General features: G+C 57.0%; 1 protein-coding gene across 2 annotated transcripts in view; it reads left to right on the top strand.

Moving 5' to 3' along the window:
* Positions 1–25,218, top strand: part of HIVEP3 (HIVEP zinc finger 3) — a 56,926-nt gene extending 31,708 nt beyond the window's left edge. The window contains exons 3-6 of one of the 2 annotated variants that reach the window (XM_079915480.1): positions 10,983–11,158; positions 17,489–17,575; positions 21,823–22,721; positions 23,834–25,218. In XM_079915480.1, the coding sequence (XP_079771606.1) occupies positions 10,983–11,158; positions 17,489–17,575; positions 21,823–22,721; positions 23,834–24,643 (1,972 nt within the window). In that variant the 3' untranslated portion in view covers positions 24,644–25,218. Of the gene's footprint in view, positions 1–10,982; positions 11,159–17,488; positions 17,576–21,822; positions 22,722–23,830 lie in introns of both variants that reach the window. The other variant, XM_079915479.1, reaches the window with a different exon arrangement.
* Positions 25,219–27,327: the final 2,109 nt, after the last annotated feature.

The following is a 27,327-nucleotide window of genomic DNA, read 5'->3' as shown; positions in this document are numbered from 1 at the left end:
TCTGTAAGTCTGAGGCCTGAACACACAGCCCACTTGTGTGTTCTGCAGGTTGAAGCAGCCAGTGATGCCAGCCAGCCCCTTCTTGAGAAGGGGTCTGATGTGCCTCGCAGCGGCTACCCCAGTGCCTTCAGATGTTTGGGACAACCTTGCCACGGTCATTACCTCACAAGTATTCCCCGGCACAGAAATGATACCTTGCATTTATTATGGGAATGTAATACAGTTCACGGCCTTTTCTCATCTTATTTGCTTCTCAAGGCACATGAATCTCTGAGCATCGAGGAAACACTGAGGTTTCCCAGGGTGTGGTGACACAGCAGCTCAGAGCCATTGGCCCACAGGCATTGATCAGGCACCCAGTGTCTACACGTATTTCATCAGCTGCTACCACAGATGGCCTCAGTCAGGGTCCCCTCGAGCTGCTGTCGCACGCAGCCCCAGAGGGCTGCTTCCAGAGCAGGGCTGTAACTGAACACCTTCCCCACCCCCCTCTGCCCACAAGACACAGGCCAGGCTTTTGCGCCAGCCCCTGAGGTTTTTCTAAGCCAGCCTCCATTCTTGCTTCTTGCCATATAGAATCATGCCAAGGCTTCCACAGTATAATTCCTGTAACACACGCCTACCACAGAGTAAACACTCCACAAATACTAGCTGTTTCTTTTTCCATGACAAAAGAAACACCTCTGACCCTGGCTGACTTTCTTTTTAGTGTTTTTTTTAGTAAAGAATAAGACATGCATTCAACCTCCAGGATCTGGTCACTTCCCCATTCTGGGCCTGTTTCCTGTCTGGGGAACGAGGAAGTGAAGCTGGGAAACTAGCTGACCATAGTCCTGCATCAGGCCGGGCTGGCTCCAGCCACAGTGGGTGCAGGGGGTGGGGGGAGCAGTCTCTGGGTGCTCTGGGCCTTCCCATCTTAAGAGGGACAACCTGGAGAGGTTGGGAAAGTCTGGGGAGGAATCTGGAATCCATCATGAGTGCGCCTGTCGGAGGCCTGGAGCAGAGAAATCTTGGGTAGAACAGCATCCTTGGGGCACTGTCGTGTGCAAAGAGGGGTTGCACTAAACAGAGCTCAGACTACAGGAGGTCAGCAACTCTAGCTTATTAGGGGGAGAGCTGCCCAGAGGCGGAAGGTGCTGCCTGGGACACCGAGGGACCCCAGGTGCCAGAGGCAGCTGCGCCCATGGTGGGGTGTGGATGGGCTGCCCTGAGAATGACCACATCAGAGGATGCACGAGGCCCCTCCCACCCAGGAAGTCAGAGGTTTTAAGGTCCTTCCGAGCATGGTTGTGCTTTCACAGTAATTTCAAATTGATTTTAAATTCACAGAACTCTTTTTTACGAAGTTCGGTTTACATAGATGCCTGTTCTGCAAAGCAGCTCAGCGTGGTGGGGCAGGTGAGGGCCCAGACCCTGCTGCTTGGTCTCCCCCGCCGTGAATCCTGAGTACACTGTGAAAGTCATTGTTCTAGACCCTGCAGGTCAGGGCCTGCTGAAGGCTGGGGCACCCCCATGTAATGGGCACCTTTAAGAAGTCCACTCCTCCTCGGTAGTTTCATTTCTCTGAACACGACAGGCCCAGCTTCTGGCATCCTGTCTCCCTCCCTAATCTCGCCGTCTGGTCGGAAACGGGGCCTTGGCTGCATTCTTCGGACCTGAGCTGGCTTCAGCGCAGGTTGGCTGCCTGCTCGGTGGTTCTTGGGCTTCTGCACTTGGTCATGCACTGCACAGCGTCTCAGCTTTATAGTATCCATTTCTTTAGAATAAAAGTCACCTCCTCTCCTTAGACCGGTGCTGGGCATCAAGACCCCTGAGCTCCTGTCTTCCGGGTAGCTGATGCCGATTGCTGATGACCCCCTAGAATGAAAACTCACACCAGGAAAAGCGAGGAAAGGGCCCAGATGGCACACACGCAAACCTGCAAAATGGACGAAGGCTGGCCTCCGTGGTGGGAGTCCCGGAAGCTGTAAAAGAAGGCTCCTGACTGGTTCTCCCCTCCTGCCCCTGTCAGACAGCCCCAACTTCTCAAATCTGTGTCCTCTTTCCGCCCGCCCTTGCCTCTGCCGCGGCTGGGGCTCTAGACAACTACAGCACCACTCCCCAGCTTCCAGGCCTGTCAGCCCACACCATCCTCCACCCCACACCAGGCGGGGGCTCCCAAAGCAGGAGTCTCACCAGTCAGACCCGACTCACCCGGAAAGACCGGGGTGAAAAGCATTTCTTCTGCAAAAGCCACCTAAGGCCCACCCTGCTGGTCCTCCTCTGATCCTCCACGGCACTTGGTACGTTGTCTGGGTTACGGATTCTACCTCTTTGTTTTACAGTCCTTTAAGTAGCTGTTATTCACACTCAAGACTGAGGTCAGAGTCTTATTTAGCTTTGCGTTTCTGGGCCAGGCTCAGACCAGGTCTTAGTAAGTATTGTTGAGTAAATACAAAGAATACTGCTTAAAATAGACCCTCCGCTGGTGGGCTCTGAGCCCGTGCTTGTGTTACATATGTGCTGTGGAATTCCGGGCACAGCAGGCCTGTCCCTGGACAGCACATTAAATGCCCTCCATCCCGGATGTAGTGATGTGATACGATTTCTGCAGAACCCTGACAAAACGAGAGTCTGGGATGTGCCCAGAACCCGGCGTGAACTTCCCCCATGACCCACAGCTCAGCCTCCCCAGTACATTTGTCACCAAGGGGTGTGTTCCCGACCTCTTGGCAACTGAATATTTTTAGCAAATACACAGCTCAGTGCCAACTGGCACTTGCTCCTCTTCCCACAGACATCCCTTCCTTTTTGAGCTTCACCCGGAGAGCAGCGCGTCACTGCAGACAAGCTGGTGGGCTCGCTGGGGCCGGACCTCCTGGGGGCCAGTGACCGCCAGGAGCCGACCCTGAGCCTCACTTCATGGGACACAGGCTGCCCGCAAAAGTGGGCCTCCGAGCAACAGTGTGGACGTTGCTGGCCGCGTCTTCCTCTCGCTTCGCATGATTATATCCGAGCTGTATGTGCCCCTGGGGGAAAGCATATTCGGCCACAAGATCATAATAAAAACAGACATTTGACAAGACTTTAAAATATCCAAATTTGGAGAAGAGGTGACAGTTTTATGATAAAATATTGATATATGAAAACATCAATAATATACATGCAGAACAGCCTCCTAGGAGCTCAGATTAGGAAGGTCACTCGGAGGTCATTGAGTTTATCCCCTCATTTAAGAGAAAAATGAAGCTTGGTGGAAAAAGAAGTCATGGGTTTGAAGGTCAGACAGGCATCTACTGGCCGCATGACCTTGGGGAAATCTCTTTGAGCCAGAAGTTGAGCTCTGGGCTATTTCTGCCTCTCCTATTTTATTTGCCTTAAACTGTGTTTTTAAAAGAGGAGATTTTTTTTAATATATATTTATTTATTTATTTTTGGCTGCGTCAGATCTTAGTTGCGGCATGCGGGATTTTTGTTGCAGCTTGTGGGCTCTTCGTTGCAGCGTGTGGGCTTAGTTGTCCTGCGGCATGCGGGATCTTAGTTCCCCAATCAGGGATCGAACCCACGTCCCCCTGCATTGAGAGGCGGATTCTTAACCACTGGACCACCAGGGAAGTCCCAAAAGAGGAGATTTTAAGTCTTAGAATTTAATAGCAATTAAGCACCTGGTAACTTTGTAACACGTGACCTGGTTTCAAATTCTGACTCTGTTAACTTACCGGCTGTGTGACCTTTGGCAGGTTACTTAACCTCTCTGTGACTCCATTTTCTTATGTGTACATTGGGATGATTAGAGTCCCTGCATCATGGGGCTGCCTTGTGGTTTAAATGAGGAAAGGTATGCAAAGCATTTAAAATAGTGGTTGGCACACAGTAAGAGCTATGTAAGTGTATGCTAATATTATTAGTTTTCTAAAAATCTGGATTTGTGGTTTTCTTGAAAACCTGGAAGATCTGACAGCCTCATACAACACTTGGCTGGAAAGGTGTATCCACTGTTCCTTTAGAGAGGGACTGTGCGCTGCCTTCCAGCTCACTTTAATCCCGACCCCTCCCCCCTCCTTATACCTCCTCTGTTTTGCACAGTCATGTGGCCAGCTCACCCCACCCTCCCATCTAGTGTCCTGAGCCTCCATTTGGTCAGGAATGAATAGATCTATTTATATTTTTTGGATAAATATGGAATATTTGAAGGATAAATATATGCATTTTACAGCCTTGTTACAGGAGCAAACAGGCTAATACGCTGAAAGCTGCCTCTATCAGTGAACTGCCATAACCACTCATTCCCTCCTGCTCTAGGGCCTCCCAGCACTAGTGATGGGGAGCTCACTACCTCATAGAGCAGCTTCATCACTGAGTCTTCGTCATATGCTGAGTCCAAGAACAACAACTCACCCATCATCTTGCCTGAAATGCCATTTAATTTCCACCGCATCCCCTCTTTTGGAATCTGGAGCAGAGGATGTGTCACCTCCTTTGGGAGCTGTGCTCTGAGTTCCCAAGTGCTTGGTGGAAGCTTCAGGTTTCAGAAATGCCTGCCAAGAGTCTAGAGCCACAACCCAAGGGGTCATGTGCTGAATGATCAAGAGTCAGGCAGCTCAGCATCTCCAGTTGCAGGATTGGAAGAGACGCGGCTGAAGGCAGGAGGGCAGACTGTGTCACGCATAAGAGCGCTGGGGTCAGACCTGGGTTCCAGTCCCTGCCTTGCCACTTTCTAGCTGCCTTGTGACTTTGGGCAAGACACACAACCTCTCTGTTTCTGTGTCCTCCATTAGATGAAAATAATAAGACCCTCCTGATTAAGGGGTTGTGCAAGATTCTTTTTTATTTTCCTTTGAGTCCGTGAGTCTTAGACCTACAGCATAAGAATGAAAAGAGATCCAGAAGATTCTGGCAGCTCCACACCCCTCCTGGCAGCCTCACTTACCTCCTGACCCACAACAGTGGAACAGAAAGCTGCTTCCATGGGAGGGTCCAGGACCCCTGGTGCTGCGTGACCTCAGGCAGTCAAGCTCAGGGCCCCTTTAACTAAGACATTCTGGAATCCACAGAAACAGCTCTTTTTTTTTTTTTTTTTAAGAACAAAACCAAGCATTTTCCAGACTGGCTGACATCCCTGGCTTGTCAGATCAGCAGAAGACGGGCAGGTGGTGGGGCTCAAAGAGCCATGAGTCAGCTGTACCCAGGAGGTGAACTGTCTTGCAGGCTCAGAACAGGCAGGAGGCTTGGCGGGCGCTTCTTCACCGGGTGAAGGGCAACCTGTGGCACAGGCCTCCAAAGGGCAGCCTTGGGTGGAGGGTGGGGCGGCCAGCAGACCTAGGAGACAGGACCATGCCCCTGGGGTCCCCACCATGCTTTTCTGTCTTCCTTCCCTGGCTCTTTGCATGGCATTTTTCTGCAGCTGTCAACACCCTCGGTCCCACCCAGAGCTGGTGGCCTTTCAGGAAGGGCTGCAGGGAGAGTGATGCCGTTCTCATCTGTCTGTGGTGTTACAGGACCCTGAGAATCTCCATGAAGGAAGGTGCTAAGGAAACTTGGTCAGCATCACCTAAAAGCATCCGTGCAGCGTCGGTGCGGGGACGGGGATAAGTGGAAAGATCGCTGATGGTGTGATCTTGGCCATGTCACTTGAACTCTTTGGGCCTTGGTTCACATTTCTATAAAATGGAGACAATGGCAAAGGGCTGATGGGAGGACTGAATGACGTCAGGCACGTGGCGGTGGTTGGTGTATCTCAGGGCAAAGTTTGACTATTCCCAAGGGAGGGGAAATGACTTACCCAAGGTCACCCAGCAAGTTCACACAGGAGCCAGAACTCAGACCCAGGTCTCATGCTGACTTCTACCTTCTGACTTCTAGCGCAGTGGTTCCTACCAGAAAGTGGGGAGTGTTCAGCCAGCCAGTCCACCATGGTTACAGGGGCACTGGCTGTGCCGCGTCCATGGGGAGCCCACGGCGTCAGGCTGAACTTGTGCTCAGGGACTCTTGGAGGGGGAGCGTCTCCGCTGAGAGTCTCTAGCAGACACGAGGAAAGAAGGCCTTGGCTTGGCTCTCCTCTGTGCAGCGATGAGGACCGAGCACTTGCTGGGTACCAGGCACTGAGCTAGGCCCTGGGGATGCTCTAGTGAATGAGGCAGAGGTGCCCTCCGCAGGGGGTTCATGGGGACTACGCTGTGAGAGGCCACACAGTACACACAGCTTGACAGGCACCGTGAAGGAGGAGTGGCGGGACCCCCAGGCCCAGGGGTGTGGGAGAGGGCTCCGAAGGAAGAGGCCTTTTGGCAAAGCCCTGAAGGAAAGAGGAGCTGGTCAGTAGCAGGCGGGGGGGAGGGAGAAGGCCAGAGGAAAGGGACTGGGAGGCACGGGATGATGTTCAGTGTTGTTGATGGGGAAGTGCAGGTAAGAGAAGAGCTGGAGAGGTAGCTGGGCCAGGTGGTGCCCGGGGCCTTCTGCGCCCGTTGAGTGAGGGGCGGGGCTTTATCCTGAGAGCGGTGGGAGGAGCATTGAATGGTGGGCCCTGGGCTGGGAGGAGTGTATCTGGGGAGAGCCCCCTCTGGATGTTTTGTGAGGAAAGGATGCTGCGGGTCAGGAGAGGGGATGGTGGCCTGGGCTAGTGGTGGCAAAGAGGTGGGCCTCCCTGGAGCATATGTGGGACGCGGCATTGACGGGCTGTGGTGATGGAGTGACAATGAAGACTGAAGGAAGTAGAGGCACCAGGGATGCTGGCCTGGCCACCATGGGATGCGCATGCCGTTTACTGACACGGGGACCCAGGAGGCGGTAGTACAGGTTGGGGGACGTGGAAACATGGTTCAGGGCACGTGGGCTGTGAGGTGCCTAAAGACCACCAGGGAGATGCCGAGGGGGCAGCTGGATGCAGAGCAGAGGGGTCAGAGCTGGAGAGAGAGACGGGAGCCATCAGCATCCAGGTGGAAAGTCAGGCGTGTGCGGGGAAGCTCACCTGGGGGAAGGTGTGAGGGGAGAAGAGTGCAGGTTGGTGCCTGGGGAACACCAGCATGGGAGGCGGGGGTCAAAGAAGGAACTTGCAGAGGAGACCCGGTCACCAAGCCAACAGGTGTCTCCAGAGGGCGAGCAACAGGGCAGTAACGCCTCTGCCACTTGGATTTAGCGCCCTGTGTTGTTGGCAAGAACAGTCAGCAGGGAAGCTGGGCTGGGGCAGTGAGGAGGCGTGACTCTGCCGGCGTGACGGCCCCTTCCAGACTCGGGCTGAGAAGGGAAGCAGACGGAGCGGTCGCTGGAGCGGGCTGAGGTCCGGGGGACTTTGGGGTTGGTTGGTACCGAGAGAATTGAGCTTGCGTCCGTGTTGGTGAGATGTGTCCGAAGGCGGAGACCTGAAGCTGCTGGGGAGAGGGTGGGACCTTATAGAGAGGGGCCTTGCACAGGCTGGAGGGGCTGACCGTGAGCTGGGAAGGGGAAGAGGGTCCAGCTCACAGTGGACAGCTGCCCCATACCTGTCCCTGGACTCGGCCCTTTGGGAACCACAAAGCTGTACAACCCCAGTGGCCTTCAAGGAGCAGAGAAGTCAACAGGCTCCAGGCTGGCCAACCAGGACTGCTCTCTTCAAGTCTCAGGACCCGCAGTGGCCACCCTCCTCCAGATATCCACAACCTGGACCCTCCTGGGCGCCTCTTCCTCTAACCTCTTTTCTCTGGCTCCCAAATCACATTCTCTCCTGGTTCTCTACCGGGAGATCTCTGCTTGGGGTGGCTTTTAGTGCCATCTTTCCCCCGCCCTTACATTTGGGTGCCTCCTGGGCCCTCTCATTGCCCTCTTCCTGTTCTCATACTCTCTTGATCTGAACCTACCTGCCCCAAAGCCCGTCCATCCCCCACGAGGGGCGACACGCGCTGAAACAGTCTCCTAGGAGGCCACCCAGACACGCGTGTGAGGGGAGGGACGAGGGCTTCATCATTTCCCAGTCCTCAGACTGGAAACCAGGGGCCCTGCACTCTCTCCCCCGTCCCATCTCCAGCCGAGCCGGAAGCTCTCAGGACCCAGATCCCAGCCACCTGGCCTCTCACGCGGCCTCCAGGGATCACTTGGGGTCATAGCGGGAAGTGTCAATAGCTTTCAGGAGCCTCCTGGGGCGGCTGGCGCACCCGCTGGGCCTCAGCGCCGATCTACGTGTCCCATCCTGAGTCCCATGGATTTCCAGCTGCTTACTGGACATTTCCTCAACTCACACTCAGCCGTTAAGGACCAGGGTCCCGTATCGCTTCTCTCTAAGCCCGCGGATGGTACCACCTGAGCTGGCCAAGCTGAAAACTTTCGATCTTCGTTACTCCTTCATGGTGGCCCCTGCGTCATCCAGGTGGCCACCAAGGCCTGTAGATTCTACGTCCAGAAGGACTTGAATCTCTGTCCTAGAACACGTGCCTTGTACCCAGATTCTAAGCCTCTCTTCTTCCAGACCATTCCCCATGGTGCCAAGGAAGCATCTTCTCTTTAGACTTTGTTTATCTTTAATAAAACTTGGATCAAGTCTCAGCTTCTTAGCATGGCATTCAAGGCCGATGGTGACCCAGCCTGTCCTGCCCCCCAAACACTCCAGGCCTCTTAGCACCCGTGCCTTTGCTTCTGGGGTCCCTGCCTGGGGTCCTCCCTTCCCGCCTCCGTCTCTCAGCATCCTCTCTGGCCCCTTCCAGCCCAGGCTCCTCCTTTGTGCTACCCAGCAGGTTGTGCAGGTTGTGGAGTGTGACAGAGTGGTATCTGGGGTTACATACATGCCTCCCCACCCCACCCCCAAGTCAGGGCACCACCCACAGAGGGTCAAGCAGGGTCCTTTCTCTGTGTGTGTGTGTCTCCATTCAGGCGACCGCAGGTGGTTTGAGCTCGCTGTGGAAGGAGAACGAAGGGGCTGAGAACAGCCAAGGTAGACGGACCCGAATGCCTTCTTCTGAATTGGCTTGAGCACAGGGGGAATCCCACGTGTGGTAGAAGTCAGGGCGGCTGTGGGCCTGGGTAGGAGGGGGTGAAGGAAGGGGGACCCCGGCAGCGCCATCATCGTTGGAAGTGGGGGGCTGCCATGGACCCGCCAAGCAGTGCCAAGTGGAGGTTGGTGTCCAGTGCCAAGGGGAAACCAAGCCATCCTCGCTTCTTTCTTCTCCAGATGGGAAAAGGGCACCCCAGCTCAGACTGGGTCCCCGGGGGACAAAGGGACCTAGGAATTAAAACCCAGGAAGCTGGCTGAGGTCTGGGGGGCGTGCTGCGAGGGTGAGCTGCTGGCACGGGGAGGCGAGACACCCCCTGCCTGCCCCCAGGGTGGTCTCCCTAAGAGCAAAATGAGTCCCTCTCCCCCAGCCCCCCATGGCCTTCCACACCTCCCCTTGAAAGCAAGACGGTGCTTTGTCCTGGATCAGGGCAAGAGTTGGCCCCCAGCCTGAGGACTGGGCGCCTAAAACTGGCCCATCGGGACCCGTAATAGGAAGAAACGGTGGTGTTAGACAACTTGAGAGGCACCGGTTGGCCAAAGCTGAGGCGATCCACTTGTGCTCTTGGAGAGCAGTCCGTGCGTGAGTGTGTGGGCACACACGTGTGTGTGTGTGAGAGTGTGTGTCACTGTGTGGGTGGGGTGAGTGTGCCAGTGTGTGTGTCAGTGTGTGAGTGTGAGTGCATGTGTTTGTGTGTGAGAGTGGGGAGGTGGTGTGTGTGTGAGTGTGTGTGTATGTGTGTTGGTGATCGCTGTGCCGCTGCCTGCCAGCTCCCTCCCTCAGAGTTCCCTCCTGCAGGCCCATCCTTGTGGCATCCTCTCAGCTGTAAGCTGATGGCCCCAGTGGAGCAGGACTGAGTCCCAGCCGCTGTCACGTCCTTACCTCCCCCCAAGCCCCTTCCTGCCTCTCTGCACCACCCCACCCCCGAGTTTGGGTGCCAACTCCTGGCCGGGGCCTGATGTGCGGGGTGAGTGTGGGCACAGGCAGGCCTCCTGCAGGCCAAGAGACCACACCTCCCCCAAGGCACCCGCGCCTTCAGATCCCCAGGCCTCATGAGTCAGAAAGCTCTTCTCCTGGATATGCCAGGATCCCCCCCTGGACCCCGTCGCAGCCTTCCGTGTCCCCATCGAGACACTCACACATCCACAGCATTAGACCAGCTGGGTATCAAGTGAGCCTGTGAGACTCGTGGGTTCCTTCCGAGTGGAAATAAGAACATTCTGATTCTGGGCCACAAGCGCAGTGGCGCTGAGGCCCAGCGGGTGGGCCAGCCGCCCCAGGAGGCTCCTGAAAGCTATTGACACTTCCCGCTATGACCCCAAGTGATCCCTGGAGGCCATGTGAGAGGCCAGGTGGCTGGAATCTGGGTCCTGAGAGCTCTGGCTCGGCTGGAGATGGGACAGGGGAGAGAGTGCAGGGCCCCTGGTTTCCAGTCTGAGGACTGGGAAATGATGAAGCCCTCGTCCCTCCCCTCACACGCCTCCTAGCAGACTCTTTCAGCGCGTGTCGCCCCTCGTGGGGTACGCACAGGCTTTGGGGCGGGCAGGTTCAGCTCAAGTTCTGTCCATTTCTGGCTGTGGGAGCCTCAGGCTCTTAAGGGCTCTTCGTGGAGACTGTGATTGAATTCGGGCAACGTGCCCAGCACAGAGTGAGCTCTCCGTCAATGGCGGCTACCAGAGCTGTGGTCGTTATCTGTTTTACTCTGTTACACGGTGGCCCAGAGCGGCTGGTCTTTGGGAGCAGAAGCCGGCACCGGGGCCGGGTCTGGACCAGAGGCCCTCTGTGCCCCTGCGGCTTCCCTCCTGGCAGGGAGCACCAGAGTGTGCCGCCTCCGAGGGAGAGAAGGGGGCAGCCCCCCTGTGTGAGGGCAGGGCAGGTGCAGGGCTCCGTGGCGGATCCCCCCACCCGTGGTTCTCTCTGCTCCGCGTCTGCCTCTCCCGATGCCCCTAAGGGCTGGATGCAGCCAGGAAGCGCGCGCATCTTCTGAGGTGGGAACCTGCCTCTTCTCCTACTTTTTTGTTCCTTTACCATGACGCCTGTTGCTCATAGGTACAAATCAAACGAAGAGTATGTATATGTGCGAGGCCGCGGCCGAGGGAAATATGTTTGTGAGGAGTGTGGAATTCGCTGCAAGAAGCCCAGCATGCTGAAGAAACACATCCGCACCCACACTGACGTCCGGCCCTATGTGTGCAAGCACTGTCACTTTGCTTTTAAAACCAAAGGTAAGAGACGGTCAGCGGGGCACTGGCCCTGCCCGCTGCAGGGAGCTCCCCTCTGGGAGCCCCAGCACAGAGCCCGGGGTCCGGACCTCTCTGCCTGGGGCCTGGGCACCCCCGATTCCTGGGCTCCCCAGTGACAGAGCAGCCGCCTCCAGACTGGGCAGTGGCACCCCTCGGCTGCCCTGCCGGTGCTTTTGGATCCCACGCCGGCCCCTCCACCCTCCACCCGTGCGATTCCCACCACGGCCAGGCGGTGGCACTCTCGCACACAGTTCCTGGTTTTGTATTTGATCTCATCACCCCTTCCTTCTGCATGTCTCCTTAGCCCTTTATCCACCGACCCGATGAGCTCCAGCATCCACACTGGTCACTGCCGCTCTTGAGTTTGGAAATCCATTCCACCCCGAGCCACTTAACACACTCGCATGGTCACCTCTCATGCCACACTTTGCCCCAGCCTCCACCCCGCCTCACCACTCAGACCACGTTCCTGCCCCGTCCAGCTTCTCTGCACCTCTTGACACAGGGCCGGGCTCTCCCCGACCCCCGAATGGCAGCCCTGTCATTCCTGCCCCCGACACTGGACAGCAGGGTCAGCTCAGGCTCTGTGAAAGGAAGGAAGACTGGCCGGTGAGGGTACGCAACCAGAGCGCTGTGATGGGTGATGGAGGTGGCCAGGGCCACTGCAGCCACCCAGGACCCCGGTGTGGACCAGTGAGGCTGTGTCCACGAGACGCGGACCGAACTCGTCTCTGCTTCTTCCATCGGCTGCTCCCACAGGGCAGGCAGGAAAGGCATCGCAACCCGCTTCTTCCTTCCTGGTAGCTGAGCAGACTGAGGTGCCTCAGAGGGAAGCCTGGGGCTCTCGAGCCCCTGGTGGCTTCAGCCTCTCGTGCTTCGCAGTTTCCTGGCTCAGGGTTGGGCACGAGGGTGCTGCCTTCTCCTTTGGGCAAGTTGGGGGCCTCCACACCAGCCCCCACCAGAGCCACGTGGTTTTTCAGTAGATGGGACTGGAGAGCTTTGACGCCTGTCGACCTTCCTTTTGTTGGCAAAGCTGCTCCCAGAAAGAGCAGTGGGCAGTGGCTCTGAGGAGGGCCCCTCCAGGTCTTTGAGCCTTCCTTACTTCCCCCTCCTCTTGCTGGTCCCTTCCGTTCTCTTGGTGCTAGGTCAGGGAGCAGTTTATCTCATCCCCTCGCTCGTGGCCCCCTCTCTGACCGGGTGCCCATCTCTGGTCTCCTGACCCCGTTAGGCTGCCCTCCATTGTCCTCTCACCATCATTCTCAACCGGAGCTCAAACTTTCCCACCAAGGTTTTGGTTTGCATAGAGGTGAGCATCCTCCTTCCTCGCCCTGACCCTCTTCTTTCTTGGTGTCTCGTCAGCAGCATTCCAAAGGGCATTCAGAGAGAACTGGTAGGCCTGGAGCCCTGCTGTGTCCAGGACAGCTCACCTAGCATGCCTCGGTCCTGCTCGTGGGCTCTGTCCCACGCACGCCCCCTACAACCCCGCTTTCTCTGGCCTTAGGCGGCCAGTTGGGACTTTATGGTGGAGAGAGATGGGCATAATCCCTCAACAGTTCAAATAACGGCCTTTGACTCTGAACACCAAAAACCTTGTTGTCCAAGCCTCACTTGACGGTGCGGAAAATGGGTCCCTCAAAACAGAAACGACTGTTAAAGCCGGAGCTGTAACTATAAGCCGGGACCCCTGCCTCCTGGGCATCACCCCCACCGCCGTCCTCTCTGTGAGCAGTTGCCCCCTTGTCTGGAAGGAGTGGCAAAATCAGGTGGCCAACCAGGTGGCGTCCAGAGTGGATCACAGCTGCTGGCCCTATTCCCAGGGTGTGCCCAGGGGACCACACCATTCTGTTCTCAGCATGAAGAGCCTGGCCCTGAGAGTGCCTCACGCCAGGGCCGTGAAGAGCTGCCCGCCACCGTGGAGAACCGTCATCCTGCCACGTGAGACTGGAAAGCCCCACGGGGCTGAGTTCCCAGCCAGAGCAGTCTCCCAGAGCAATCCCTCTTCAATTCCCTCTGGCTTTATTGAGAGGAAAGGCCTGGTCTTTTTCTGTCAGGTCTGAGAGAGGCCTGGGTCCCTGGCAGGAACACCCCTTTTCCAGGAAATTCCTGCATTGGAAGCCACATGCCGAGCTATCTGCTGTCCCTCCCCCGGTCCCTCTGAGCCAGCACACAGCCCTGGAGGGTCCAGAGCTCCTAACCTGAGGGGAGGGTCTGCAGGCCCTCTGAGTGCCCTGGGGGTGGAGCCTGGGGTGGAGCCCTGAAGGCCCCGCCCAAGAGGGTTTGCTCTCACCCTGTGATGGGGGAGGGCTGAGCCCTCTGCAAATGCTCCTAGAAGCTTCTGGAAGATGACACCTTCCAGAGCCAGAGCAGTGAACGCATCCGAAATCCTGGAATGTCAACCTCTGGGACTTAGAGGGGGGCCAGTAAGGGTGGTGGCAGGTGGATGCAGAACCAGCTCCCTCTTGGCTCTCTCTGAACAAGGCAGGGAGCGAGGGAAGCCGCAGGATACTGACACTCCTGTTTCTCCCTGGAGTCATGGACCCTTCAGCCACCAGCCCAGATGCCAAAGGTCCCCTCCTCTCAGGGCTCCTGCCTCCATACAGCTGCTTCCATCTCCTCCCTCCCCTCACCCTTGGGCTCAGGCCCAGCCAGGCTGCATGAGAGATGAGGCTGGGCAGGTGGTCCTCAGGGCCCTCCGTCACCACCACCTGGCTGCACCCAGCCCAGGAGCCCTTCCTGTCTGTCTCCGTCTGCCTGTCTGTGTCTCCGTCTCTGTGTTAGACATCGTGGCAGCAGCTCCGGCCCCTGGGCGCTAGCAAGGGTTGTCTCGGTGGGTGCGGCCAGGAAAGGCCCACTGGGATGTCCCTGCGGGGGTCTGGGGTCCCATGTCATCTTCTCAGAAGGTTCCCAGAGGCCAGCAGAGTGGCTGTGCTGGGTACAGGCCGTTGCACCGATCGCCTCGGGACAGAGCTGGCAGCTTGGGGCAGGCCTCAGGGACCGAGGGAGGGTGGTTGGTCAAAGCCCAAAGCTGAATGGGGCAGGGTCACCGGCTGATGCCCTCAGTGGAGGGTCCGCCTCTGTTCCAGACACCCATCATTTTCCATCCACTTGCCTTTCCTCCTTCATTCCAGGATTGTCGGGGTTTTGGTGGGGAGCTGGGACGACGGTGAGAAGCTGTGAACTCTGCTTGGCAAGCCCAGGCTTTGACCTTTGACAAGGAAATGGTGTCCAGGCCAAAGAAAGGCACCTGAGGTCATTTGGTACACCTCCCTCAATTCACAGAGGGGGAGGTAGGCCCACGGAGGGGAAACCAAAGAGGGCGCCGAATAACACTCGGGGCTGCGCATCCGGTCCTGTAACCCCGTGATCTATCTGGGCAGCCACCCAGACTCCCACCTCCTCCCTGCAGCCTCCAAGGGCAGGGGCAGAGGAGAAGCTGGCGTCCAGGGCCTGCCCGGTGCCTTCTCCTGGGGGTTCCTAAGCCCAGCCTGTTCTAACTGGTAAAGCCAGCAACAACACGAGCATCATCTCAGCATCTCTCTCCTCCTCACCCCCGTGACTGTGGCAGAGTCCCCCGGGTGCTCAGTAAAGAGCGATTACTTGGTGGGGGGGGGGGGGGCACACAGTGTGGGAAGGAAGGAGGTTCCACGTGGTGGGCATCTGCGAGGCACACTCTGCTGTCACTCTCCATGTTTCCTCATCAGCTCCTCCCAGCGTCCCCGAGAGGTAGGTATTACTTTACAGTTGCAGAAACTGGGGCTCAGAAGGTTAAGAAACTTGCCCAGGAGCACACAGCTAGCAGGTGGAAGAGCCCAGACTCAAACCCAAGGCCATCAGCCTCCTACACATGCTGGTTCTGCTCTGCCAGCGTGGAGCGAGCAAGGTCTCTGGGGTCCTGAGACCTGGTCCCACGTGGGGCTCTGCACTAGCTAGCAGTGTGGCTTTGACTGGTTGGTTCGCCGTGTTGGTGAATGGGAGCCCTCCCACAGCATCCCGTCACCTGATCATGTCGTCTAATGGCATCCTCAGCGCCAGGGCCGGGAGTTAGAACAGAAGCAGGAAGACCCTGGGCCTGGTGGGCGTGGATCACGTGGTCTGTGAGGTTCCTTCCAATACTTTGCTTCTGGGATGAGAAGAGCATTTCCCGCTCATGGTTATTACGCACCCGTTGTGTGCTCATCATCTAACTTGGTTGAGTAGAGACCCGAACGTTCCAGGCCGAACAGGTACAACAATAATGTCATAGCCAGAATGAGCAGTGTGCATAGTCTCCTGGGGTCTGGGGTAGTCAGGGGATGGCAGGCTGGTCTCAGAACCTCAGAGGATATTCAGTTTCTCTGGCCCGTGGAAGACCCCAGATGCCTTGACCACCCCCTTGACATCCTGCTCAGGCCTAGCCTGCTCACAACAGTGAGGGCAGAGGCCCACAGTGCGGGACAGGGGATGTTGGGGACCCTCCGGCCCTGGAATGACTCGAAGTTATGGCTCTGCTCTCCATCTGGCCAGGAGTAGAAGATCCAGGTTTCTGTCTAGTTAAAGGAAGAAAATCTGACTTGGGAAGGATGGAGTCACAGACTAGGACTAAGGGAAGGAAAGAGGAAAGAAACAGCTTCTCTCCATCCTTGCCGCCCTAGGCCTGCACACCTCAGGCAATTCAGCTTAAGATTCCCTTGACCCTCTCAGCAAAACCCTAAGGTTCCTTAAAATTCTCAGAATGATTAAGAAGCACCCTTCGGTTCATCCATGGGCCCTCTCTCCCTATTCACCCATCTATCCACCCATCTATCCTCCTGTTTATCCATTTCTCCCATCCTCTCATCCGGATAGTTTGTCTTCCTATCCATTTACCTTCCCATTTATTTTCTCATCTGTTCCTCCACCTCTCCCATTCGCCCTCCCACCAATCCATCCTTCCATTCACCTGCCCATTCTTTTATCCTCCTGTCTGTTTGTCCTCCCATGCATTTGTGTGTGCTGCATCCAGCCAGCTATTCTCCCACTCACCCACGTCTCCTCCTTTCCCATTCTCCATCCTCTCATATGTTTATTGATCCATTTTCCATCTATCCTTCCATTTATTTTTATCCTCCATCTGTCTATCCATCTGCTTATCTACTCATCCAGTATCCCATCCGTCTGTCCAGCTCCTTCCCGCTCATCCTGTTCATCACTCCATATTTCCTCTTATCCACTTATCCATCCATCCATCCATCCATCCATCCATCCATCCATCCCTCCATCTCTCTCTCTATGTGTCTGTTCTAGGAGTCCATTCTTCCCTCTTCCATCTATCTGCTCAAAGTTGCTAACTGATAAGATTAGTGAGACAGAGCACCTGACTCAAAGAATTTACGATTTCTTGTATGAACTACCATATGGAAATTCAGCAACCTACAGAGCAACAGTGAGCACATCCCAGCTTGGAGGTGATTGCTGAGCCCAAAGCAGCATCCTGAGGCATCTGGCCTGCATCCTTCTGGGGCCGGCTGGAGGCCCTGTGCTGCGCCTTCATAGAGCATACCTGCCCACAGGGCTTTGTGGCCTGGGAAGTGCTGTGCGCACGTGGGGGAGAATTGGTGTCGCTATCTTTCCCCTCATGCCACAGAGCGGCCACCTCTGCTCTTCAACCCACTGCGGACAGAGTCAGCCACACCCCCAGGGCTTCGTAGGCTTGGGGAGGGGCAGAGCCTTAGTTCGGCCTTCCCCGCACGCACCACCACCCCCGGCCGTGTCTGCACGGCAGTGACCTTGGAGGTCCAGGAAGGGGACATGACTCTCTAAGGAAGTCAGGACTTGGGCCCCAGCCTTGTGGCCCCCAGGTCCGGATCTAGCAGATTTCTCTACGTCTTCTGCCCTCTCTCCATTTCTAACAGTAACTTTGTCCTGGTTCCTCTTCCCAAACCCTAAGCTTCTTCCCTGTGGGCTGCCCTAACAGTGTCCTCAGCCAGGAGGGCATCCTCAGTACCCATCCCCCATGCTGGGTTAATGGGAGCCCTGATGTCATCCCGGTATTTGAAATGGCCGGGAATCCTGTTTGATGAGTGTCACCAGCTCCTGGGCCCAGAGTTAAAGGCAGGAAAAACTTATTGCACGTGACTTGTCTTTTAATTTCTTTTTTGTTTGTCTTTTTAATCAGCATCTCACTTCTTCATTCTACCCTTTGTCCCCTCACACCCCTCACGCACCCTCCCCCAGCTCCTCAGTGCCATCCTGCACGGGGTCTGTGGCTGCGCATCCCACCTGAGCACCTGGGCGGAGCGACGTCCCAGCACCTGCCCTCCAGCCGAACCTGAGTCTGTTCTCATTCCTTTCCAGGGAATCTGACTAAGCATATGAAGTCGAAGGCCCACAGCAAAAAGTGCCAAGAGACGGGGGTGCTGGAGGAGCTGGAAGCCGAAGAAGGTAAATGAATTGCCAACTCCCGCCTCCCCCTTTCTCCTCCTGTCCGCCTTGCCCTCCCCTTGCTTTCTGTCCTCCTCTCCTCTGCTCTGCCTCCTCTCCCTCTTCTGTGCCCTCTCCTCTAGTTTTCCCAACTGCAGGGCAACAGAGGTTAAATTCACAGGATGACCGCCCCCACCCCCTAGACTTACAGCGTGCTGGGAGCCGTAGCTGTGGTGCATTAAGGTCTGCCAGGCAGGTGGAGCGCCCGGCACCCCGTGGGTGCTCAGTGAATGTATGGTGAATACATTAGCACATGAGTAATTACAGTCAACATTGATTGAGCACCCACTCTGCGTCAGGCATGCTCTAGACACGTGCCATGATTATCTTGGCAAATTCTCACGATGACGCTGTGAGGTACACACCCACACTCACACTTACACACTCTGGGCATGAGCCTGACGCCCGGGCCTTTTAGAGCTAGAGGTTTTCAGACAGACCTGACAGCCCCATGTCACCTCCCAATCCCATCCCCTATCCCAGCACCGCACCCTGACCTCAGTCCCCCGTTAGCAAGATTAGAGCCACATTAGAGCCAGTTTCTGAGAAGACAAGGCAGTGTGTGTGGCTGTGCCCTGCCCAGCCTCAGCATCCAGGGAGGAGGCCAGAGGGGCTTTTTTGGCAGGTAGATGAGCGGCCAGAGGTACTCCTCCTGCACTGGGCAAACCTTTGACCAGATTCCCTAAAATCGGAATCAAGAATTACAGTGTGACAAGGAGAGGTGTGTGCGTCTGTGTCTCGTTTGTTTTTGTTTTTCTGATTTGGGAATGTATCTACAATCTTACAAAAGAGTTAGGTCGCATTTCCTTTTAGGTGAAACAGATCACCTTTATTGAACAGAACACAGTGAACTTGGGGCTGTACCCCCGAAAATGAGGATGTGGGGTTACCATTCTTATCAAAAAAGAACATCAGGCCATTTACAGATGTCTCACTGAGTCCTCGTAACTGTGGTAGAAACTTGTGTTGCCCCGTTTTCAGTTGAAGACATTTAGTAAAGCTCAGACAGGTAAAGGCAGTTGCCCAAGGTCAGACAGAAACGCTGGCTGCGGTGCCTGGCGGGCTGGATGGGCCAGCTGCACCCAAGCCCAGAGCCCTCCCTGGATGGGAGGTGGGCGTTCCGACTAGCACTGCACCGGGGGTCCACTGAGGGACCCTGAGCTGTCCCTGCCCCTCTCCCAGCTTCATTTTCCCAATGAGGCCAAAAAGGATGACCTTATTTGAGGAGGAAATCAATGCATTCATTCCAGAAATACTGAGCACCAGACCCGTTCTAAGACCTGTTCTAGGTGCTAGAGATTCTGCAATGAATAAAACATAGTTCCTGCCGTCGGGAAGCCTGCGTTCTAGAGGGGAGCTGGGCAATGAACAAATGTGGACTAGGGCAAGGGTGATGAGTATGAAGCAATACATCCTTGAGGGGCTGGGAAGCGTGGGGAGTGGCCTCTCTGTTCGGTGGTGTGAACAGAGAACATGAGGCGAGGTGTCAGGAAGCCAAGTGGGGCCTGGAGAAGGGCTCTCCCTGCAAAGGGAACAGCCGGAGCAGAGCCCCTGAGGGCCAGAGTCGGGGGGAGATGAAGTCTGAGAGAGCCGTGGCTGTGAAGGCCAAGGGATGGACTTGGCCGCCTGGTGGAGCAACGCCCTCTGCCGTTCCCTGACTCCGTATGCAGAGGATGGCCGGTAGGGGGCGCGGCTGGAGGCAGGGATCCAGGCTGAGCACGTGTTGGACTTGGGTGGGCCGAGGGAGGTGGGGAGATGTGGTCGGATTCTGGATACATTCCGCAAGTAGAGCCGAAGGGGTTTGCTGACGTAGTGGGGCGGGGGGCGGGGAAGCATGAGGGAACAAAATAGCCAAGGATGACTCTGAGGTTTATGGCCTAAGAAACTGGAAGGTTGGAGTTGCCACTTCCTGCGATGAGGAAGGCTCGGGGAGGAGCTTGTCTGTTAGTCGCGAAGTGACGGTTGGGAGCACAGCTTAGGAAAGATTGCCTACGGGTGGCCGGGCGGGCGCCGCAGCCCCGCCCCTGAGGTTGAGGAGGTTGAGCACCAGCGCCACCGTGTGGCCGAACCCCCTCTGCGCCCCAGCGCGCTTCGTTCCTCCGGTCCCAGGCCACAGAAAGGCGGAGCTTTGTGGAGACTTGACAGTGAGGGGCGTTGGGAACGGGCCGTCCGGCTGGGGCATCCCATAGAGCCCTGAGCGAGTCCAGATGTGGGGGGCTTTGCGAACCCTGTGCTGGGCAAGGGACCCTTGGCTTCCATCACTCCTGCTGGGTGCCTGGGGCAGGCCACCGGCCCTCTCTGCCCATCAACTTCCTCATCTGTAAAAAGGGACATTAGGATCCTTCCTGGTGAATATCAGGACTCTGACTAGTAGCACCACCCCTCTGACCTTCAACCGCAAGATGAGATGCTCTCATTGCTGCCTGTCTGCTGAGGTTGTGAGGTACTTGGGATGAGAATAGCTGAGGTTTGTTGGGTACTTACTGGGTGTCCGACCCTCACGGTCCTCCCAGCAGCTTCATGAGGTGGTGTTTATTAGTCTTACTCACATTTTACAGACAAGGAAACTGAATACAGAGAGAAAAACTAAGTTATTCAACATTATACAGCAAGGAAGGGGTGGAACTAAGGTTCAAACTCAGACCATTTCCTGCAAGGGTTGTAAACCTTAGTCCTGGACTCTCTGGGTGGTGTTGGGGAAGCACTTGCCTGCTCTGGGCCTGGATTTCTCCGCATGTAAATGAGAGGTGAGGCGAGGTGAGCTCCGCCCCCCCCGCCCCCCACCCCCCCACCCCCCCACCCCACCCCCGGCTAAAGTCTTAGGCGGGAAAGTAAATGCGTGGGACAAAACTCAGAGATGTTTTGCATCCAGTCCCTTCCCCACTCTCACTGTTCTGCTCCTGGCTGCCAGGAGGCCATGCCCTTGGCCCCATGGCCCTCCCTTCCCCTGCCAGCTCCAGCTCCACCCCATAGTTTTTGACCTACATCCTCTTGAATGCCGACTGTCATCCACTGCATGCATCTTACTGCTGTGTGTTGAGCCATTGGGAAGCACAAGTGCTGGGCTTTCTACCCCCAGGGCAGCTCTGCATGGTGGGGTGCAGAAGCCTGGTTGCACCAGTGGCCTGAGTCAGCTTGTGTGTCCAGCTCTCCTGGTCAGTAGTTGAGTGGGTACTGACATGAGCTGAGTGTTGGGCCAGCAGGACCCAAACCCTCAGGAGCCTGCCAGGTGGGCTAGATGTTAGCGGAGCTCCCCATGGAGTCCTGATTGCTGCCGATTTCATAGATCCCCAAACTAGGCCTGTGTCCTGTTAGTGGTGACCCAGCTGGTTGGGCTGCCCCACCAAAAGCCAGACCAGAGGCTGGTATTTCAGAGCTCCATTACCCCCCAGCTGGGAGCACCAGGGGTTCTGCAAAGACAGTACCTTCTCTGGACATGAGTGGCTGGGATGAGGCCCTGCTCTGCAGCCAGCCTGAGGCCAGCTTAGCCAAACCCCCGGAGAGGCCAGGGCCTGCCATCTGCCAGATACCATTGTATCAGCCAGCAGCAGCCTAGCCGCAGTGGCAGACGTGTATGTAAACTGACCATGCCCAGCGCTGCTGGACTGGCCAGCAAGGCTGCTGTGTCCCAGAGTAATAGATTTCTTCATGGATGTATTAAGAGTGACTATAATTATTTGAGTCCTTGCTGTGTGTCAGGAGTGTGTTTCCTCCGCCTAGCAAACCCTGTGAGGTGAGACTGTCAAGTTCATTTGACAGAGGGGGACACACTGAGGCACAACAGGGTCACTTAACTTGCTCACGGTGGAGCCAGCACTGAAATACTAATGAAAAAAAAAAAAAGAAAAAACCTATCTTGTTTGCTATGGTTCAGTCCCAGCCCTACTACTTACCTTACCTGGACAAGTGACTTCAACTGTCTCACCTTGGTTCCCTGTCTATAACGCGAAGATAAGAATAGTGCCGACCCAGCGGGATTATTTGAGGACTAAGTGAATTAACACATGCAGGCCCTAGAACTGAACCTGGCACATGGTAGATACACGGTAATTTTTGCTGTGGTTATTTACAAAGCGTTCCCATCCTCTCAATGATCTTGTGCCACTGCCGTGGCTGTCAGGCCCAGTTTGCAGACTGGGACTCTGGGGCTTAGAGCAGAGCAGCCTGGGGCTGGCTCTGACCTCGGGTCTCCTGTGTCTGCCCCTCAGGAACAAGCGATGACCCGTTCCAGGACTCGGAAGGGCGAGAGGGCACAGAGGCCGTGGCGGAGCACCAGTTTTCAGACCTGGACGACTCGGACTCAGACTCGGACCTGGACGAAGATGAGGATGAAGACGAGGAGGAGAGCCAGGACGAGCCATCAGGACCGTCCTCGGAGGCACCCCCGCCCGGCCCGCCTGCCACGCTGCCGGCAGACTCCTCACCTGTTCGGGGCCCCCAGCCCCCAGATGCCACCTCTGGCAGCCAGGCCACCAGGAGCAGCTCAGTCTCAGAAGCCGAGCGCTTGGCAGCCGGCAGCTGCTTCATGTCCAGCCAAAGCATCCTGTGCCTCCCCCGGCTGGGACCGGCCCCACCGGGCCCCATGGAGAAGGACACAGGCTCGGCCCTGAGCTCCAAGGCCGTGTCCCCAAGGAGGCCATGGTCCCCGAGCAAAGAAGCAGGCAGCCGCCCACCACTCGCCCCAAAACACTCACTAACCAAAAGCGACTCGTCTCCCCGGCGACATTCACCTGCCCGAGAGCCGCCGGCCTCGGCCCCGAGCCCACCTGGCCCCCAGACGGGCCCTCTCCCCCGTGGGTCTCCGAGACTCGAGCTGTCTCCTCTCACCCCCCGCCCCCTGGGTAGGGAACTGCCCCCTGAATGCGAGGGCGCCACAGACCCAGGCCCGCACAGACACTCGCCCACGAGGAGATGGTCTCCAGGCCAGGCCGAGTCACCGCCACGGTCAGCGCTGCCAGGGAAGTGGGCCTTGGCGGGGCCGGGCAGCCCCTCGGCGGGCGAGCGCGGCCCAGGCTCAGGGCTGGCCCCAAGGGCTCTCTACCCACCCGCGCCTCTACCTCACAAGCTGCTCGCCAGAAGCCCAGCGGAGACCTGCACCTCCACGTGGGTGAGTTCCCGTCCCCGGGGTGGCGGGGCCGCTTCTCGCCGGCAGGTGGGGGGCTGTAAGCTCACGCCTCCCTGAGGCCTCAGACCTGGAGGTACACCCCTGCCAGCTCAGCGGTTACCAAGAAGACGTGTACTGGGCACCTCCTGTGCCAGGCACTGTGCTGAGTGCCTGAAACCAGTTAGTTTAGCGTCCGAAGCAGCAGAGCACGGACTCTGGAGCTGGACTACCCAGGATTAAAGCCAGGTTCTGCCACTCGTAAGCTGTGTGGCCTTGGATGTGAGTGTAAATACTTGTGCCATTTCCTCCCCCCGCACCCCCATCGCCATCCCCACGTATTCTTTGAGCAGATGGCAGAGCTCAACCAAAATCATCACATCTCCAGCATGACTGCCACCAGCACCCTCAGAGTCACTGCAGCCAACACCCTCCCTGTCATACCGTCAGCACTGTCACTGTCACATCACCACTGCCATCTGCCATCATTACACTCCAGCCACCCCATCAGCTTGATCATGGCTGTCACAGCATCACCGCTGTCATGATCGCCAGCACCGATATCATTATCATCGTCAACTCACCTTTCCCCTCCCAACACCTCTTCTGTCACCAGATTGTCATAACCCAGCACTGCTGCTCACCACCAGCAGAGATTCAAGCTCCAGGGGGAACACGAGCTAGGAATCTGAACTTGATTTTTAATTTTGCGGTCGTGTGCAAATTCCTGGAGGTGGGAGAAGGCCAAGAGACTGGAGTGGGAACTCATGTTCTAGGGTTAAGTTGGGTCAGTATCATTTGAGGAACAAGAGAAGCCACAGAACCGAGACAGAGGACCAGGTGCACAGGGGCCAACCAGGCAGCCCCGTCCTCGGAAGACAGACAAGCTGGTTGGAGGCGGGGGACCATGTCCGGAGTGTACCCATGGTCACCGTTCCAGAGAGGGTGCCCACACAGGGCAACACCGTAGGCAGGGGTCGGGACTCGGTTCTGGGCCAGCTCAGCCAGGACTTGCTCTGTGATCTCAGCGAGTCCCCCCCTCACTCTAGGCCTTGGGGTCTCCACGTGCCCAGCACATAATCCTCGCCTTACTCTGTCTTATTTTCTGACCCCAGCAGAAGGCCGAGTCGCCAAGTCCCTCCTGTTCACCTGGCCCTGCTCATCCTCTCTTCTCCCGACCCTTCTCCGCCCCCCATGACTTCCACGGCCACACCCCGGCCCGGACAGAGGAGAACGTCTTCAGCCACCTGCCTCTGCACTCGCAGCACTTGACCCGCACCCCGTGCCCCCTGATTCCCATCGGCGGGATCCAGATGGTACAGGCCCGGCCGGGGGCCCACCCCACCCTGCTCCCCGGGCCCAGCACGGCCTGGGTCAGCGGCTTCTCAGGGGGTGGCAGCGACCTGACGGGGGCCCGGGAGGCCCAGGAGAGAGCCCGCCGGAGTCCCACCGAGAGCTCATCGGCCTCCGTGTCCCCCGTGGCTAAGGTCTCCAAATTCACACTCTCCTCGGAGCTGGAGGCCAGGGACTACCCCAAGGAGAGGGGCAGGACGAGCAGGGGCCTGGGCAGACCTCCCGACTGGGAGCCCCGCGCAGCCGAGGTGCCCGCAGAGCCCGTGCCCACGCACAGTCCCCGCACCCCACCCGAGGCCTCGCCCCGGCCACCCCAGGGCCGCCGGGCAGGGTCCCGGAGCCCCCGCCTGGAGTCACTGCGTGCGCCGGCCAACCCCTTGGCCTCCGCCACCCCGCCGCTGGACCGCAGCAGTTCCGTGGGCTGCCTGGCCGAGGCCTCCGCTCGCTTCCCAGCCCGGAGGAGGAACCTCTCCGGGGAACCCAGGACCAGTCAGGGCTCCCCCAAGCCCTCGGGAAGTGGGGGGCCCGGGGCGCCCCCACAGCAGCCCGAGGACCGGGGGCCCCAGAGCACTTAGCCTCTCCCCGACCGCTTCAGCAACTGGCTTCCGGTGTTTGGTCACAGACGTTTCCAGCCGACTTCCTCGAATCATCTTGCTGTCACGGGCTCCCTGTCCCATCTGTTGTTCTGTCCAAGAAGCTTCTGCTCAGCCCCGGTCTGTCTTATCTTCCCACCATGTATGCAGTTACCTGTGCCTTTTTCTGTGACCTTTTGTTGCTTGAAAAGATACAAACAACACACACACACACACACACACACACACACACACACAAACATGAAAAACCCCATGAGGTATTTGAGGCTGTGAACATTTAGGTGGGGCTTCACCTTGGGCCACCGTGGTCAGCAGCTACCCCCAAGGCTGGCAAGAGGCGGTCAGTTGCTAAGAGAAAGGGGAATGCACTGAAGCAGAGAGAGAGAGAAAAAGAAACTTTAAAGATATATATAATTAAATGTAAAAGCAAGCTCTCCTATGTACAGTTGTTTATGGTTCCTATTTATTGCTGCTTTATCCCACCCCAGCTAGTGGCCTCCCCCGGCTCCCAGCAGAAGGGCCAGCAGCCCGAGGCAGAGGGACGGGCAGGGAGACTCCACGGGCAGGCCCAGAAAACTCCGACTTTCTTTTTCCTAGGACTTCGACACAAAATATTTGGAACGGGTAGAAGGTAGGAGCTGGTTGCTTCCCCAGGACTCCCAGACGTCCAGGTGGCCTGCGTCACGATCCCATCCTGGCACTTGACCAGTAGACAAATCCCCCTGCCCCCTGGCCCAGCACCTCTGCCCCTCACTGCACCCTCCCCCTGTCTGGGCTGGGAAAGGAGTTCCTGACCATCTCCACTGGTTCCTGAGCACCTGACCTCGGCCTTGCTCTCAGGGTCCCAGCCACTGGCTGCCATCCTTGTTCTAGAAACTACCCACAAGGCTGAAGTGACAGGGCCCAACCCCTGGGGGTCAAGATCCAAGGTGCGTTGCCTCGCCATTCCTGAGGCCAGGCTTGGGCTTCATTTTACATTTGGTCCCTGGGGTACAAAGGGCCCTATTTCCTCCATGGCTGGGCTTTTCCTGTGCTCAGCACTGGAAGTTTGCAAGGACTCATTTCTGGACCACTTTGCAGCACGACTGGTCCCCCTGTCCCCGTCCCACACACCGTCAGGTCTCCACTACCCCCAGGAAGTACCCAAAACCATGACTGGTGGGAACTACCCAGGCCTCCTATTGGTTGGTTTAAATCTCTTTTAAAAAATAAAATTAAATATATATATATATATAAACCTGGTGTTTGATATTTCCCCTAGCCTCCTATTGTCCAAGGTCATTTGAATTCTTCTCCAAAGCAATCAATAAGAGCTAGTGCCTCTTTCCTCATCCCCATCTCCTCCTTTACGAAGCTGCCCTGTGTTTCCTGGTGCAAAAGCCTGCTTTGTTTAAAAAAAAAAAAAAAAAAAAAAAGACTAGAAATTAAAATCCCGAGTTGAAATATGGAACTTGAACTCTAGCATGTTTACCCAGCCCTGGGATGGGTGGGGTTTTCCACAATATTCTGAAATCATTTTCTGTAGTTTCTACCAGGGGGAGAAAGCATGGGGACCACGGTCATGGCCCAGCCAGGCTAGGTGCTAACGCTGCAGAGCAGAGACCTCCTTGGCCAGTCCCCATTCCTCAGGCAGGCTGCATGAATCGTGTGGCCATAAGGGGCTCCTGAGCTGTTGTTTAGACGGGACACCATAAGGTGCATAGGGCTGGGGCACTTCTGTGAGCTCCCCGCCCTCCGGCATAATTCCCTCCTCTGCCCTTTCCCTGCTTGGCCTCTGCTGCCAGGACAAACCAGCCACAGGTCAGCCTCCAGCCAGACCACCTAGTTCATTTCCCTTTGGCTAAGACAAAAAGGGGACAATAGGGAAGGGCCTACCTGGGGGTCTGCTGGGCTCCAGGGTACAGGGGGTGGGGTTAGCCAGCACTTCCTGGCTGTCTGACCCAGAGTCTGGGGCTCCCGGCCCCCCTGGAAGAAGGCCAACGAGCCCAGCCTTTGCTGTACTGGCACTGGTCAGGTCTGGCAGCAGGTGGGAAGGAGCCTGAGCCCCAGTCACAGCCTAGGCCAGAGGCCAGGGCTTTCCTCCTCATTACCTTCCGGCCCCACCCCAGGGGGCTGCCCAAGGACTGGAGACTTCAAGCACTGAGGCCTGGGAGCTGGATAAAGGGCATTGCTTCAGCCCAGGCTTGAAATATTCCTGGGCCAGATCTTCCAGCCCCAGACCTACAGAGCAGCAGACTGGGCTCTGCTAGACTAGCCCGTGACCTTGGGGGTGGCTGGGCCCCTCCCCCAAGCCCTGCACCCCAGCTCTCCTGGGCGTCACTCCCCCCTGTATTCAGACAGCCCAGCTGCCAAGGTTTCCTTTCTGGAGGCCTGTGTGGCCAGCAGGGGAGAGTCCTCACCGCCACTGGGGCTCACAGGCACAGGCAGAGGGGATGGGGGCCGGGAGTCACTGGAGAGCCATTTCTCAATGACAGAGACACACTGTGCAAGCAATCTGGCCAAAGGGCTACTGCCCTACACAGGTGCCCAGAGAAATGGAATTGATGCCACCAGCCCTGGCCGTGTGTCACTGAGCATGGCTCTAAGCCCCTCTGCCAGCCTCTCTTCCGGCTCCCCCAAGCACAGAGCTCCCAGCCCACAGGCCCACCCTCATGATGTAGGGAAGA

Source organism: Stenella coeruleoalba (genome assembly GCF_951394435.1).
Source record: "Stenella coeruleoalba genome assembly, chromosome: 1".
Taxonomy (NCBI): domain Eukaryota; kingdom Metazoa; phylum Chordata; class Mammalia; order Artiodactyla; family Delphinidae; genus Stenella; species Stenella coeruleoalba.
Note: the sequence above shows the minus strand (reverse complement) of the source record. Positions and strands in the feature narration are given on the sequence as shown.